This window comes from Belonocnema kinseyi, chromosome 4, assembly GCF_010883055.1.
Source record: "Belonocnema kinseyi isolate 2016_QV_RU_SX_M_011 chromosome 4, B_treatae_v1, whole genome shotgun sequence".
Taxonomy (NCBI): Eukaryota; Metazoa; Arthropoda; class Insecta; order Hymenoptera; family Cynipidae; genus Belonocnema; species Belonocnema kinseyi.
The window spans coordinates 58,118,468-58,133,224 of record NC_046660.1 but is presented as its reverse complement, the minus strand read 5'-3'; the positions used below and the strand labels follow the sequence as shown (position 1 = coordinate 58,133,224).

At 26.2% G+C, this 14,757-nt stretch overlaps 1 protein-coding gene across 1 annotated transcript in view; it reads left to right on the top strand.

The window, feature by feature from the left end:
- Nucleotides 1-14,757, top strand: part of LOC117171505 (prostasin-like) — an 82,258-nt gene that overhangs the window by 4,676 nt on the left and 62,825 nt on the right. The window contains exons 2-4 of the mRNA XM_033358874.1: nucleotides 8,179-8,291; nucleotides 8,365-8,450; nucleotides 11,946-12,234. Of these exons, the coding sequence (XP_033214765.1) occupies nucleotides 8,179-8,291; nucleotides 8,365-8,450; nucleotides 11,946-12,234 (488 nt within the window). The remainder of the gene's footprint in view (nucleotides 1-8,178; nucleotides 8,292-8,364; nucleotides 8,451-11,945; nucleotides 12,235-14,757) is intronic.

Genomic DNA, 14,757 nt, shown 5'->3' with positions numbered 1-14,757 from the left:
GACATTTTAACAATATAAGTCAGTTTTACCGTTTATTAGTATAAGTCCTTTTGATGATCATTTAGTACACACCAGTTTGACAGATTATTATAATACCTCTGTTTGACAGTTTATTAGTAGACGTTTGTTTGACAGTTTATTAGTAGACTTTAGTTTGAAAAATTATAACTAACAGTCAGTTTGACAGGTTATTAGGGTACGATAGTTTGAGATTTTATTATAATACATTAGTTTGATGTACGTCAGTTTTACGTTTTATTATTATAAGTCCGTTTAATAATTATTTATCTTACACCAGTTTGACAGCTTATTATTAAAAGTCAGTTTGACAGTTTTTTAGTAGACTTTAGTTTATGAGCTTATAATTAACAATTAGACAGATTATTAGTGTACGCCACTTTTGGATTTCATTATAATACATCAGCGTGACAGTTTATCAATATAAGTCAGTTTTACGGTTTATTAGTACAATTTTTTTTCATGATGACTTGGTATACACCACTTTGACAGATTATTATTATACTTTTGTTTGACAGATCATTATTAAACGTCAGTTTGACACATTATTAGTATAGTCCATTTTGAAATTTCATTAAAATACATCAGTTTGACAGTTTAACAATATAAGTCAGTTTTAGAGTTTATTTGTATAAGTCCTTTTGGTGATAATTTAGTACACACCAGTTTGACAGATTATTATAATACCTCCGTTTGACAGTTCATTATTAAACATTAGTTTGACAGTTTATTAATAGACGTTTGTTTTACAATTTATTAGAAGACTTTAGTTTGACAAATAATAATTAACAGCCAGTTTGACAGATTATTAGGGTACGATAATTTGAGATTTTATTATAATACATTAGTTTGAAAGTTTAGTAACATACGTCAGTTTTACGTTTTATTATTATAAGTCCGTTTAACAATTATTTATATTACACCAGTTTGACAGCTTATTATTAAAAGTCAGTTTGGCAGTTTTTTAGTAGACTTTAGTTTGAGAGCTTATAATTAACAATTAGACAGATTATTAGTGTACGCCACTTTTGGATTTCATTATAATACATCAGCTTGACAGTTTTAATATGAGTCAATTTTACGGTTTATTAGTATAATTTTTTTTTATGATGGCTTAGTATACACCAGTTTGACAGATTATTATTATATTTTTGTTTGATAGATCATTATTAAACATCAGTTTGACAGTTTATTAGTAGACGTTTGTTTTACAGTTTATTAGTAGACTTTAGTTTGACAAATTCTAATTAACAGTCAGTTTGACAGATTATTAGGGTATGATAGTTTGAAATTATATTATAATACATCAGTTTGACAGTTTATTAACATACGTCAGTTTTACGGTTTATTAGTATAATTTTTTATGAAGATGACTTAGTATACACCACATTGACAGATTATTATTATACTTTTATTTGACTGATCATTATTAAACATCAGTTCGAATGTTTAGTAGCAGACGCTTGTTTGACAGTTTATTAGTAGACTTCAGTTTGACAGCTTATAATTAACAATCAGTATGACAAACTATTAGTATAGTCCATTTTAAAATTTCATTATAATACATCAGTTTGCAGTTTAACAATATAAGTGAGTTTTAGAGTTTATTAGTATAAGTTCTTTTGATGATCATTTACTACACACCAGTTTGACAGATTATTATAATACCTCTGTTTCACAGTTCATTATTAAACATCAGTTTGACAGTTTATTAGTAGACTTTAGTTTCACAAATTATAATTAACAGTCTGTTTGACAGATTATTAGGGTACGATAGTTTGAAATTTTATTATAATACATCAGTTTGAAAGTTTATTGACATACGTCAGTTTTACGGTTTATTATTATAAATCCGGTTAATAATTATTTATATTACATTAGTTTGACAGTTCATTATTAAAAGTCAGTTTGACAGTTTTTTAGTAGACTTTAGTTTAAAAGCTTATAATTAACAATCAGTAAGACAGATTATTAGTGTACGCCACTTTTGGATTTCATTATAATAATTCAGCTTGACAGTTTATCAATAGAAGTCAGTTTTACGGTTTATTAGTATAATTTTTTTTGATGATGACATAGTGTACACTACTTTGACAGATTATTATTATATTTTTGTTTGACAGATCATTATTAAACGTCAGTTTGAAAGTTTATTAGCAGACGCTTGTTTGGCAGTTTATTAGTAGACGTTTGTTTGGCAGTTCATTAGTAGACTTCAGTTTGACAGCTTATAATTAACAATCGGTTTGACAAATTATTAGTGTAGCCCAGTTTGGGATTTTATTAAAATACATCAGTTTGACAGTTTAACAATATAAGTCCGTTATACGGTTTATTAGTATAAGTCCTTTTGATGATCACTGAGTACCCACCAGTTTGACAGATTATTATAATACCTCTGTTTAACAGTTCATTATTAAACATAAGTTTGACAGTTTATTAGTAGACCGTAGTTTGATAAATTATAATCAACAGTCAGTTTGACAGATTATTAGGGTACGATAGTTTGAAATTTTACTATAATACATCAGTTTGACAGTTTATTAACATACGTCAGTTTTACGGTTTATTATTATAAGCCCGTTTAATAATTATATTACACCAGTTTGACAGTTCATTATTAAAAGTCAGTTTGACAGTTCATTATTAAAAGTCAGTTTGACAGTTTTTTAGTTGACTTTAGTTTAAAAGCTTATAATTAACAATCAGTAAGACAGATTATTAGTGTACGCCACTTTTGGATTTCATTATAATACATCAGCTTAACAGTTTTAATATGAGTCAGTTTTACGGTTTATTAGTATAATTTTTTTTGATGATGACTTAGTATACACCACTTTGACAGATTATTATTATACTCTTGTTTGACAGATCATTATTAAACGTCAGTTTGAAAGTTTATTAGCAGTCGTTCGTTTGGCAGTTTATTAGTAGACGTTTGTTTGGCAGTTTATAAGTAGACTTTAGTTTTACAGCTTTTACTTAACAGTCACTTTGACTGTTAATTCGTAGAGGTTATTTTGGTGGTGTATAAATAAAATTCAGTTTGACAGATTATTAGTATATGTTCACTTTACAGTTTGTTAGTATTCTTTATTTAAACAGTTCATCAATACATATCAGTTTAACAGTTTATTAGTAGACTTTAGTTGGACAGCTTATAATTAAAAATCAATTTGACATATTATGAGTGTACGCGAGTTTCTGCATTTAATTATAATACATCAGTTTGACAGTTTAACAATATAATACAGTTTTACGACTTATTAGAATATGTCCTTTTGATGATTATTTAGTACACACCAGTTTGACAGATTATTATTATACCTCTGTTTGGAAGTTCATCAGTAGGCGTTATTTTGATTTTTTATAATCAAACTTCAGTTTGCCAGATTATTAGTATAGATTCAATTGACAGGTTTTTAGCATTCATTCTTTGAACAGTTTATTAATTCACGTCAGTTTGACAGTTTATTAGTAGACTTTAGCTTGAAAGGTCATAATTAACAGTCATTTTGACAGATTATTAGTGTATGACAGTTTTGGGTTTCATTTAATACATCAGTTTGACAGTTTAAAAATACAAGTAATTTTTACGATTTATTAGTATAAGTCCGTTTCATTATTATTTAATATATACCAGTTTGACAGTTCTTTATTAAACGTCAGATTTACAGTTTATCAGTGGACGTTTGCTTCATAGTTCATTAGTAGATTTAGTTTGACAGTTTATAATTAACAAAGAGTTTGACAGATCCTTAATGTACGTCATTTTGGATTTCATTACAATACATCAGTTCAAAAGATTCATAATATAAGTAAGTTTTATGGCTCATTGATATAAGTCCTTTTGATGATTATTCTGTACACATCAGTTTGACAGACTATTATTATACCTCAGTTTGGCAGTTTATTAACATACGTCAGTTTTACGGTTTATTATTATCAGTTAGTTAGATGATTATTTAGTATACAGTAGTTTGACAGATCATTATTACACCTCAGTTTTTCAATTTAATATTAAAAGTCAGATGGACAGTTTATTAGTGGACGCTTGGTTTCACAGTTTATTAGCAGACTTTAATTTAACAGCTTATAATTAAGAGTCAGTTTGACAGTTCACTAGTAGATGTTATTTTGATTGTTCATTATTAAAATTTAGCTTGACAGATTATTAATATACGTTTATTTAACTGTATTATCGTATACATTATTTAAACAGTTTATCAATATACGTCAGGTTGACACTTTAGTAATAGACTTGGGTTTGGCAGCTCATAATTTAAAGTCAGTTTAACAGATAATAAGGGTACGCTAATTTGGTGTTTTATTAGAATACATCAGTTTGGCAGTTTATTAACATACGTCAGTTTTACGATTTATGATTATAAGTTCGTTTGATTATTAGTTAATATATACCAGTTTGACAGTTTATTATTAAACGTCAACTTGACCTCTTATTAGTAGACGTTTGTATGACAGTTTATTAGTAGACTTCAGTTTGACAGCTCATAATTAACAGTCAGTTCGACAGATTATTAGTGTATGCCAGTTTTTGATTTCATTACAATACATCAGTTTAAAAACAGTTTGATAAATTTTTATTATTATACCTGAGTTTGACAGTTTATTAACATACGCCAGTTTTACGGTTTATTATTATCCGTCAGTTTGCTTGTTATTTAGTATACACTAGTTTGACAGATCATTAGTATACCTCAGTTTGACAGTTTAATATTAAAAGTCTGGTAGACAGTTTATTAATAGACGTTGGTTTGACAGTTTATTATTAGACTTTAGTTTGAAAGCTGATAATTAACAGTCAGTTTGACATTCATTAGTAGACATATTTCGATTGTTTATAATTAAAAGTCAGTTTGACACATTACTAGTATATTTTCATTTGGCGGTTTGTTAGTATCCATTATTTGAACAGTTTATCAATATACGGCAGTTGGACAGCTTATTAATAGACTTCCGTTTGACAGCTTTTAATGAACAGTCAGTTTACAGATTATCAGTATACGTCAATTTGGTATTTCATTATAATTCATCAGTTTAAAAGTTTATTTACATAGTCAGTTTTGCGGGTTATTATTTATTAGCCCGTTTGATGATTATTAAGTATACACCAGATGGAAAGATTATGATTATACGTCAGTTTGGAAAACTCGCTATTAAACATCAGCTTGAAAACTTATTAGTAGACGTTATTTTGACAATTTATTGTATACTTTAGTTTGACAGTTCGTTATAATTTACAGTCGGTTTGACAGTTTCTTAGAATCCTTTATTTAAACACTTTCTTAGTATACTTCAGCTTAACAGTTTACTACTATAGTCGTGTTTGACAGATAATTATTATACTTCAGTTTGACAGTTTGCTAGCATACGCCAGTTTGACAGTATATTATTATACATTAGTTTAACAGTTTATCATTAACAGTACACATCAATGTGCCAGCGTATTAGTGTCTATTAGTTCAACAGTTTATCTCCATACGTCAGTTTGACAGATTATTAGTACCCGTCAGTTTAAAAGTTTATTAATATTAGTTAATTTGACAGTTTATTAATATACATCAGTTTTTCCGATTATTAGTAAACGTCAGTTTGTCGTTTGTTTAGTATACATCAATATGACAGATTATTTGTCTAGCTCACTTTGACAGTTTATTAGTATCCGTTAGTTTGATAGTTTAAAATTAGAATTCAGTTGGGCAGATAATTAGCATACGGTAATTTGACAGTTTTTTGTATGCGTCAGTTAAAGAGTATATTACTATTTTTGAATTTCACAGTCCATTATTATCCTGCAGTTTAATAATATAAGTCATTTTTACGGATTATTAATATACGTCATTTTAAGGGAGTATTAACATACGTTAGTATGACGGTCATTTAGTATATGTCAATTTGACAGTTCATTAGTATCCGTTAGTTTGAAAGTTTATCAATAAAAGTTGTTTTAACAGTTTATTGATGTACGTCAGTTTTACGGATTATTAATTAGTATACGTCAGTTTGACGGTTTTTTAGTATACACTAGTTTGACAGTTTTACGGTTATTTACTATAAACCGGTTTGACAGATTATTAGAATATGTCAATTTGACAGTTTATTAGTAGACGCTGTTTTGTCAGTTTTTAATTAAAAGTCAGTTTGACAGTTTATTACTATATTAATGTATTTCAGATTGACAGTTTATTAGTAGACGTTAGTTTGACCGTTTATAATTAAAATTTAGTTGAATAGTAAAGTCTATTAGTAAACGCCTGTTAACAAAGTAATAGTATTCATTAGTTTTACATTTCAATTAGTAAACGTCAGTTTCACAATTTCTTAATAAAAGTCTGTTTAAGAGTTCATTTTTTATATGTCAATTGGATGGTTTATTATTGAAGCCTGTTTGAAGTATACGTTCGTGTGACAGCGTATAATAAGTGAGTTCAACAGATTATAAATATATTTCAGTTTGACACAAGAAAACAAAAATCCACGAATTAACAATTTTTTAAATATTAAGAGCCTTAAATTGTTAACATAATATAATTCAAATCTAGATTAAGTGATTATGGATTTCATGCTTCCGAGAATTGACAGTGCGCCGCGGGGATGATTCAAAAGAGCTGCAGCGAATGTGCCGTGTTCACTCAGGCGTGATAAAGCAGAGAGAAAAAGGAACAGAAGAGAAATGAACAGTTTCAATACATTGAATCGATATATTGAACGATTTTTAGTTTGGAATGGAATACCCGAAAAATAAAATATTTGAAATAGAATATTTCCAAAATTATAAAATTGGAGAAATATAAAAATTTCGACTTGGACAATTCTCGGGGGATATAATTTCATTGGAACCTATAATATTGGCAAATTAGAAAATCTAATAAAGAAATGCCAAACATTTCATGATATTACCGAATTTTCAAATGCCCTAACAATAAAATTTCTGATATAAAATTGCCGAATTATAAAATATCCGACTAGGGTGATCTAAATTTTGATTTCTTTGTATATTTATGTTCATCGCCCCCAAATTTGTCCAAATTCATTTTAAAAAATTGCGTTTAAAAAAAAAATATTTAGAAATTCCACAAGCTGAAGATTTCTCTTGAAAATTCGGAATAGAATATGAATAGAGAATTACTTTTCAAATAGTACCCCCATAAGTAAATTGTATAGGGTCACCATAAGTGAAAAACTGAATTAAGCGAGTTTTTGGCTCTAAATACGATTTTTTGCAGTTTTTCCAAATGAAATTGTTTCTAATACATAGATTATCACATTCCAATTGATCAATAAAAGATAAAGTAACTTTACTGAAAAATGTATTATTTTTTATAAAAATTTGTGAGAATAAAGTTAAAAAGTTGCGGGTTTTTCTTATTCTTTGATACTTCTTTTTTACTTTTTTAGTTCAAGTGAGGCGACAATAAATCAAATTGACCAAAAATAATTGTTGAAATCGTGTATTATTATTTAATTAAATTATTATTGCTTATAACTATCTTCTCCTATAGTAATGCCTTTTTTCTCAAATTTTGATCTTTTCGTTCACGTTTCACTTATTGCAATAATAATTATTGCAAATTAACCAGAATAATTATTTTAAGAATGTATTTTTGTTTATAACTATACTCTGTCAGAAAAATGTTAGAAAATTGCGAATTTTTTATAAAAAATGTATCGTTCTCAATTCTTTGTTAGGAACAAACACCATTTAATAATAATAATAATGTAAGAGGAGTCATTGTTATAAAAAATAATAATTTTTGTATGCAATTATGTTTTTTAAATTTCCTTAATTTTTATCTTCCTAAGTAAATGTTAATAAAAAGTTTAATATTTGGAGAATACCTGCAAATGCCTAGCATTATTATATAGGAGAAAATAGTTATGAAAAATAATAATTAGTAGAAACATTTATGTTTTCGAAGTTTTATTAACCATTACCTTATTTCATGTGAATATTTTAATATTTATCTTAGTTTATGATTAATAATTATATTCTATGAAATATAATAAACATTAAATAAGCGCGTTATTTTTTATAGCTTAAAATAAACTTGAATAATCCTTTTAGCTTTTTTCGGCTTAAAAAAAATACTAACTCCTCAAATATCTTCACTAACTTTTTTTATTTTATTCTAATTAAAGTGGTGCTCATACCGAAAATAGATGGAAAATCCGTCCCAACAAATATTTCTTTAGCTATACAACCAAAAATCATCGGAGGACAAAGATTGAGCATTCATGAAAGACCATACATGGTAATATTTTATGTTTTATGAAAATTACGATAAACAATTAATTTTTAAATTATATATTTTATCACTATTTCAGCTCTCTCTTCACCGCAGACAAGCTGGATTTCAATGTGGGGCTTTCATCATATCTGCTCAATGGGGAATTACCGCACAACATTGTTTGTGAGTATTACATTTTCCTTATTAAAATTTTCCTCTCATATGCTGCACGGAAAAAAGCTAGGCATATTTTCAGTCAAATATTCGTCTTTTTTTAAGTCACAGCAAAATCTGACAAAGAAAGTTTCAAATTAAGATTTAACAAAAAGTCTAAAATTTAGTATGATTATTACTCTGGATTGAGATTGATTTATGTTTAAATTTGAGATCGACGTTAAAATCAACAGACAAACTGTGAATTTCAGTTGTGAGATAATATCATATTAATTAAATTTTAAAAATAAAAAAAATATCTCTCCCTTTCGCTTCGCTGGGAATCGATCCCAGGTCTTCTGATTGTCGGTCTGGTGCTCTACCCACTAAGCTACTGCAGAGATCGAAAAAAGAATATTTTTTCACATGCATGCCAAAATAACAAGGTTTTTTCTAAATGTATATAAATCTTTAAAGAGAACCTTCACATTTTGGGTAGTCTGTGGAAAAAGATTTTTCTTTTAAAATTACCAGTAGCTTAGTGGATAGATCACCCGACCAGCAATCGGAGGACCTGGGTTCGATTCCCAGCGGAACGAAGGGAGAGGAATATTTTTTCACAGATAAAATTCAATAAAAAATTTTAGAAATCGAAAAATTCTGAATTTGAGCGGTATCTGAGAGATGGATAATGTAGATATCTATTTTCGCGTGATGTGATGTCAATATCATACAAAGTCTTTGTGTGTCTTTATTTTCAGATACGAACTAAAAAATTCAAGTTATATCACCTGTCAGTGACTATAAAAAATCATTCTTGATTTCCAATTTCATTAGAGGGGGGGGGGGGTTAAAGGATTTACGAAGATTTGAAACGTATGGGTGAGGGGGTAGGAATTAATTCATTGTGTGACATCAAATATGGAAGATATGAGTGTGAATAATAATTTTTAGAAATGTTGGAGGAAATTAAAATTAGGGATTTTATTTTAATCTTAAGGCTCGTTCTTCTATTCCTAACTTTACACCTTTTTTAAAGGAATTAACCTTTCTCCTGTTTTCAAGATTAAACTATTTTGTTCAAAACTCGTTTTTCTTCTAGTTGAAAATTAATTTTTTTGACTGAAAATTTTAATATTCCATTATTGGTTCAAAATTGATCGTTTTTAGCTAGAAATTCAATAATATGATTAAAGATTTATGCAGTCTTTAAAAATTTGTCTTTTTTGGCAAAACATAAATGTTCTTGAAAGTTTTGGATCTGAGAGTTAAACTGCTTTATTAATAATTTATTTTATTAGTTAATGGTCCATTCCTTAAATTGAAAATTGGCCCATTTTGTTGAAAATTTCATTTTTTGTTGTTGTTAAAAATGATTTTTTTCAGCTGCAAAATCTACTATTAAATTTTCGGTTAAACATTAGTTCTTTATTGATTAAAAATTTGTTTCTATTTTGGTACCAAATAAATTTTCTAGTCTGCAAATTTAAAAATGCCATTATTGGTTGAAAATTGATAGTTTTTAGTTGAAATTTAAAAACTTGATTTAAAATTGATGTATACATATGTAATTATATTTTTTTAAACAGAAGATTAATCTTTCTAGATTAAGAATTGAACTCCTTATTGGAAATTCAATCTAATTTCTTTATATTTAATTTTATTAGTTACAGAATCATCCCTTCGTCAAAAAATGATTTTCTCAGCTAAAAATTTAAACATTCCATTATTGATTAAAATGGATAGTTTTCAGTCGAATACTTAACAATTTGATTTAGAATTCATGTGTTTTGATGAAATATATCTTTTTTGGCAAAAGATTAATTTCGCGGATTAAAAATTATATTACATATTTGAAAGTTGAACTGATTTATTAAATTTTCATTTAATTAGTTAAGGGATAATTCCCTTTGGTTAAAAATTTAACTGTTTTGTTAAATATTTAATTTTATTGTTTGAAAATTAATTTTTTCAACTGCAAATTTTACTATTTCATTTTTTGTTGATCATTAATCGTTTATTAATTAAATAATTAACTTTTTTTAAATTCGTTTTTGTTTTGGTTGCAAAATAACATTCGCAAATAAAAATTTAAATAAGCGTAATGATTAATCTTATTTACTGAAAATGTATCTGCATCTTTTAAAGTTAAAATGCTTTGTTGAAAATTAATTTTAATCATTGAAAATCTACCTATTTGGATAAAAATTTAACTATTTTGTGGAAAATTCGTTTTTTTGTTTGTTGATAATTCCGTTTTTGAGCTGCAAGTTTTATCATTCTATTTTTGATTGCACATTAAGCGTTAATTTATTCAAGATTTGAATATTAAAAAAAAAAAATTTTTTTTGGTTTCAAATTAATTTTTATTACGGAAAATTAAAAATATTCCATTGTTAGTTGGAAATTTATCTCTTTTATTTACATATACAAGAATTTGGATAAAACTTGACTATTTTATTCACAAATCATTTTGTTGTTGGTTGCAAATAATTTTTTTCTAATTGAAATTCAACTAATCCCTTTTTGGTTGAAAATTGAAAATATTTAGTTCAAAATTCAACTATTTTCTTGAAAGTTTTTTCTTTTTCGGATTGGAAATTCCTTGAACTTCTTTGTTAAAAATGCTTTCCTTTTTGTGGAAAATATTCTCCACTTCAGTTGCAAATGTAAATAATATTTGAAACTTTAATAATTTTATTTTAATTTAAACTGTTTTGTTAAAAATTCTTGTTTCTTCTAAAAAGTTAATCGTTTGGAATAAAAATTCAACCAGTTGGTCAAAGTTTAATCTTCTTTGTAAAGAAAAATTAACCTTTTCTTTAAAAATTCATCTTTATATGTTATAAATGAAACTATTCATTAAAAATGAAACTAATTTCTTGAAAATTCGACATTAGCTTGAAATTTCAATAATTCAGTTTTTACTTTTACTATTGAGTTAATTTTTAATTTTTGTTATTGTTAAAATTCAACTATTTTGTTCAAAATTCATTTTTTCGGTTGGAAATTCAACCATGTTTGTAAACATTCAACTATATGAATAACGATTTAAATCTTTCATTAAAAAGTTTTTTTTTTGAGAATCCAAATTTTTTGGTGAAAAATTTCTGAACTAAACACTCAACCGTCTTCTAGGAAATTCATTTTTTTGCCTTGAAGATTAAAAAGTTTGCTTGAGCATTCAGCCTTATTGGCTTATAAAATTTTGCTTAAAAATGTATTGGCAATTAAAATTGAAATCTGAATTTACAATTTTCAGAAAATTTAGGATTCAAAATAAGTCCTTCAAAACTAGAATCAAAGCAAAAATGAGTACAAAATTATTTAAATTAATCATAATTTTAAAACAAATAAATTAATTTCATAATAATTAATTAATATGTAGATTGTCAAATTTACTATTAAATGAATTTATATTTCTAAAATTAATATTTTTTCTTTTCTTTGTATTTTTAACATAATTTAATTTTAATTTTGATTTTCTTCTAATTATTAAATTTTATTAATCATCAAATTATATAGCCCATTAATGGAAACATCAGCCTATGTGGTTCGAGCTGGATCAGACGAATTTCAAAAAGGAGGAACTCTACATCGCCTGACAGAAATTATAGTTTACGATACGACTTTGTATGATGAAAAAGTTCCAATTTCTGATATTGCTCTTTTCAAAGTCAACCCACATTTCAAATTTTCAAGTAGTGTGCAGCCAGCCTTATTACCAACTGCAGGCACTTTTCCTAATCCAAAAGTTCTCGTAGTTACTGGATGGGGGAGCTTGAGACCACGTTCATCCACAAATAAACTAAGGGTAAGTATTTTTTTTTCAAATAAAAAAATTAATTTTTTTTCTCAGACATACGATATAGAAAAATTTCCAGAGGTACCGGCTCGGGAATCGAACCCCGAGCCTCTAACGAAAAATTCGAGCGTTTAACGGCCAGAGCCGCCGAGGCTCTATTAAATTACCAGCTTTAATGATTTATTTATTTTGTATTGAAATCTTCTCGAATCGATCATTTTCTCCAATTCAAATATTAAAAATTACACAACAATTTCATTATTGAATGTTTAAAATTTTCTGTAAGCCTTGACAGTCAGTTTTATATTAAATAATTCTACAGTAAAATATTCTAAATAATTATTTAATTTTAATTTATAAAGAACAAAATTGTCTGTTTATTTAGAATCTTCGAAATAGTAGAATATCAAATTGAAAGACTTGATAGTTTGAACTCAATGCACTGAAAATAAATTTAAGAAAATGAAAAATGGATCTAATAAATTGAATTTTTATATTTCAAAATGTTTTTTAATATGAACATTCCAAACACAACTTTCAAAAAAGCAATTTAAAATTTAAAGGATTATAATTTTGAAATTAAAAAAATTAGAAGCATAGCGCTTTTGTTTTGTATTCTTTTCTGAAATTTTTTCTTTTCAATACAATATCTTTAAATTATTGTATTCCCATTTGAAAATTAAAAAAAAACTTCTAAAACAGAAAAATAATTGATGGAAAGATTTCAAAAATAAATATTGATTGTAAATTCAGTGTTAAAAATTAAAAGATTTGAAATTTAAAAGTTTGAACTTGTGTTCATTAAAATCAAGATGAATTAAAATAAGAATATCTGAAATTGTTTCCCCAGTAATGAAATAATTGTTGTAGATTTTAATCATTAAAATATAAGCTTTCTGTAGTTTTTATTTTTTTCCTTTAATGAGTTTCCATTTCTCAATTAAAATTGAAGCGAAATTCGAAATTTTGTTATTTTTAAAAGATCTTAATTTACCTGGAATAATTAAAATTTCGACAAATTTGAGCATAAAAGAGTTGTATTAGCACAATTCCTGAAAACTAATGTTTTTCAGTTTTAAATAACTTTCGTATTCATTTAATTTTTAATGTTTTCGAGAAAAATTTTTAAAATGGTATCTTCATAAAAAAGTACCTTTTTCAATTGCTCATACTGCAATAATAAACAAAGATATGAAAATTCATATGGAAGATAAAATGTGAGCCTTTCCCTCAACTTTCGAATAAAGTATACTAACATCCACTTTAATTATTTATTTAACAATATAAATGAAATATCTATAAACAAATCAATTTTTTTTCAATTTTGACCGTTTTTTTAAATTATTTTTTTTAAAGAGCGGACTGAACGTTTTTTTTATCTGATAAAAATTTGGGAGTACTTCGCGCGCTTGAGACGCTGTTTAAAAATGCATTGCTCCAAAAGTATTGGACTACCCACTCCCAAATTTTTACCAGACCAAGAAAAACGTTTAGTGTACTGTTTAAAATAAAAAAATAAAAAAAATTGTCTCAGATTGAAAAAAAGCTATTTGTTTACAAATATTTAGTTCATATTATAAAATAAATAGTCAATGTGGATTGCAGTATACTTTATTTCGAATTTCGACAATAGACCCACATTTTAGTTTCTGTATGAATTTTCATATATTTGTTTAATATTGCAGTATAAGCAATTGAAAAAAGCTACTTTTTTGTAAACATACTTTTTTTTAATTTTCTAGAAAATTTTGCGCTTCATATTGAAATAAAAAAATACGTATTGAATATTTTGAAGTGTTGAACAAGAAAAAAATATTTTTCGTGAGAAAAAAGTTTGGTGGCAAATATTGTGTGAAATGCCTTATTTATTTTTTGAATTTAGGATAAATTGTCTAATCATTTATAATATTTAATTTAAATTTGTTATGTGTAAAATGTTACTTACATTTAAATCAGCTTAAATATAATTAATACCACACATCAAAAATATTGAATTTTTCAGTTGCATTTTCAACCAAATAGTAAAATTTACCAGCCAAAAAATTTGAATTCTTCAGAAAACAAACTGCAATTTTCAACAAAATAGTTTTTTTCTACGAAAAAAAGTGAATTTTTAGTCAAAAAGATGCAGTTCATCCAAAAAAGAGGAATTTTCAACCAAATAATTGAATGTAGAAAAAAACCATTTTGAGCTAAATATTTGCATTTATAACCAAATGGGATTAAATAGAAAATTAAATAATAAATAGTTTTAATTTTCGTTAAATATTTTTTTTCACGAAACAACACATAAAAACGTATGATTAACCAGTTTAATTAAACAAACCAAAATTTTTTAAAATCAAAATCATTGAATCCTCAACAAAAAAAAAATTCAACCAAATAATTAAATTTCGAACTAAAAAAGACAAATTGTCAACCAAACATGGAATACGAGGGTGGATTGATAAGTTTCCGGCCTGACCAAGAAAAAAAACGTTTTTAAGAATTTTTTTTTTTTATTTCTCAACATAATCTCCTCCAAGGCTGATA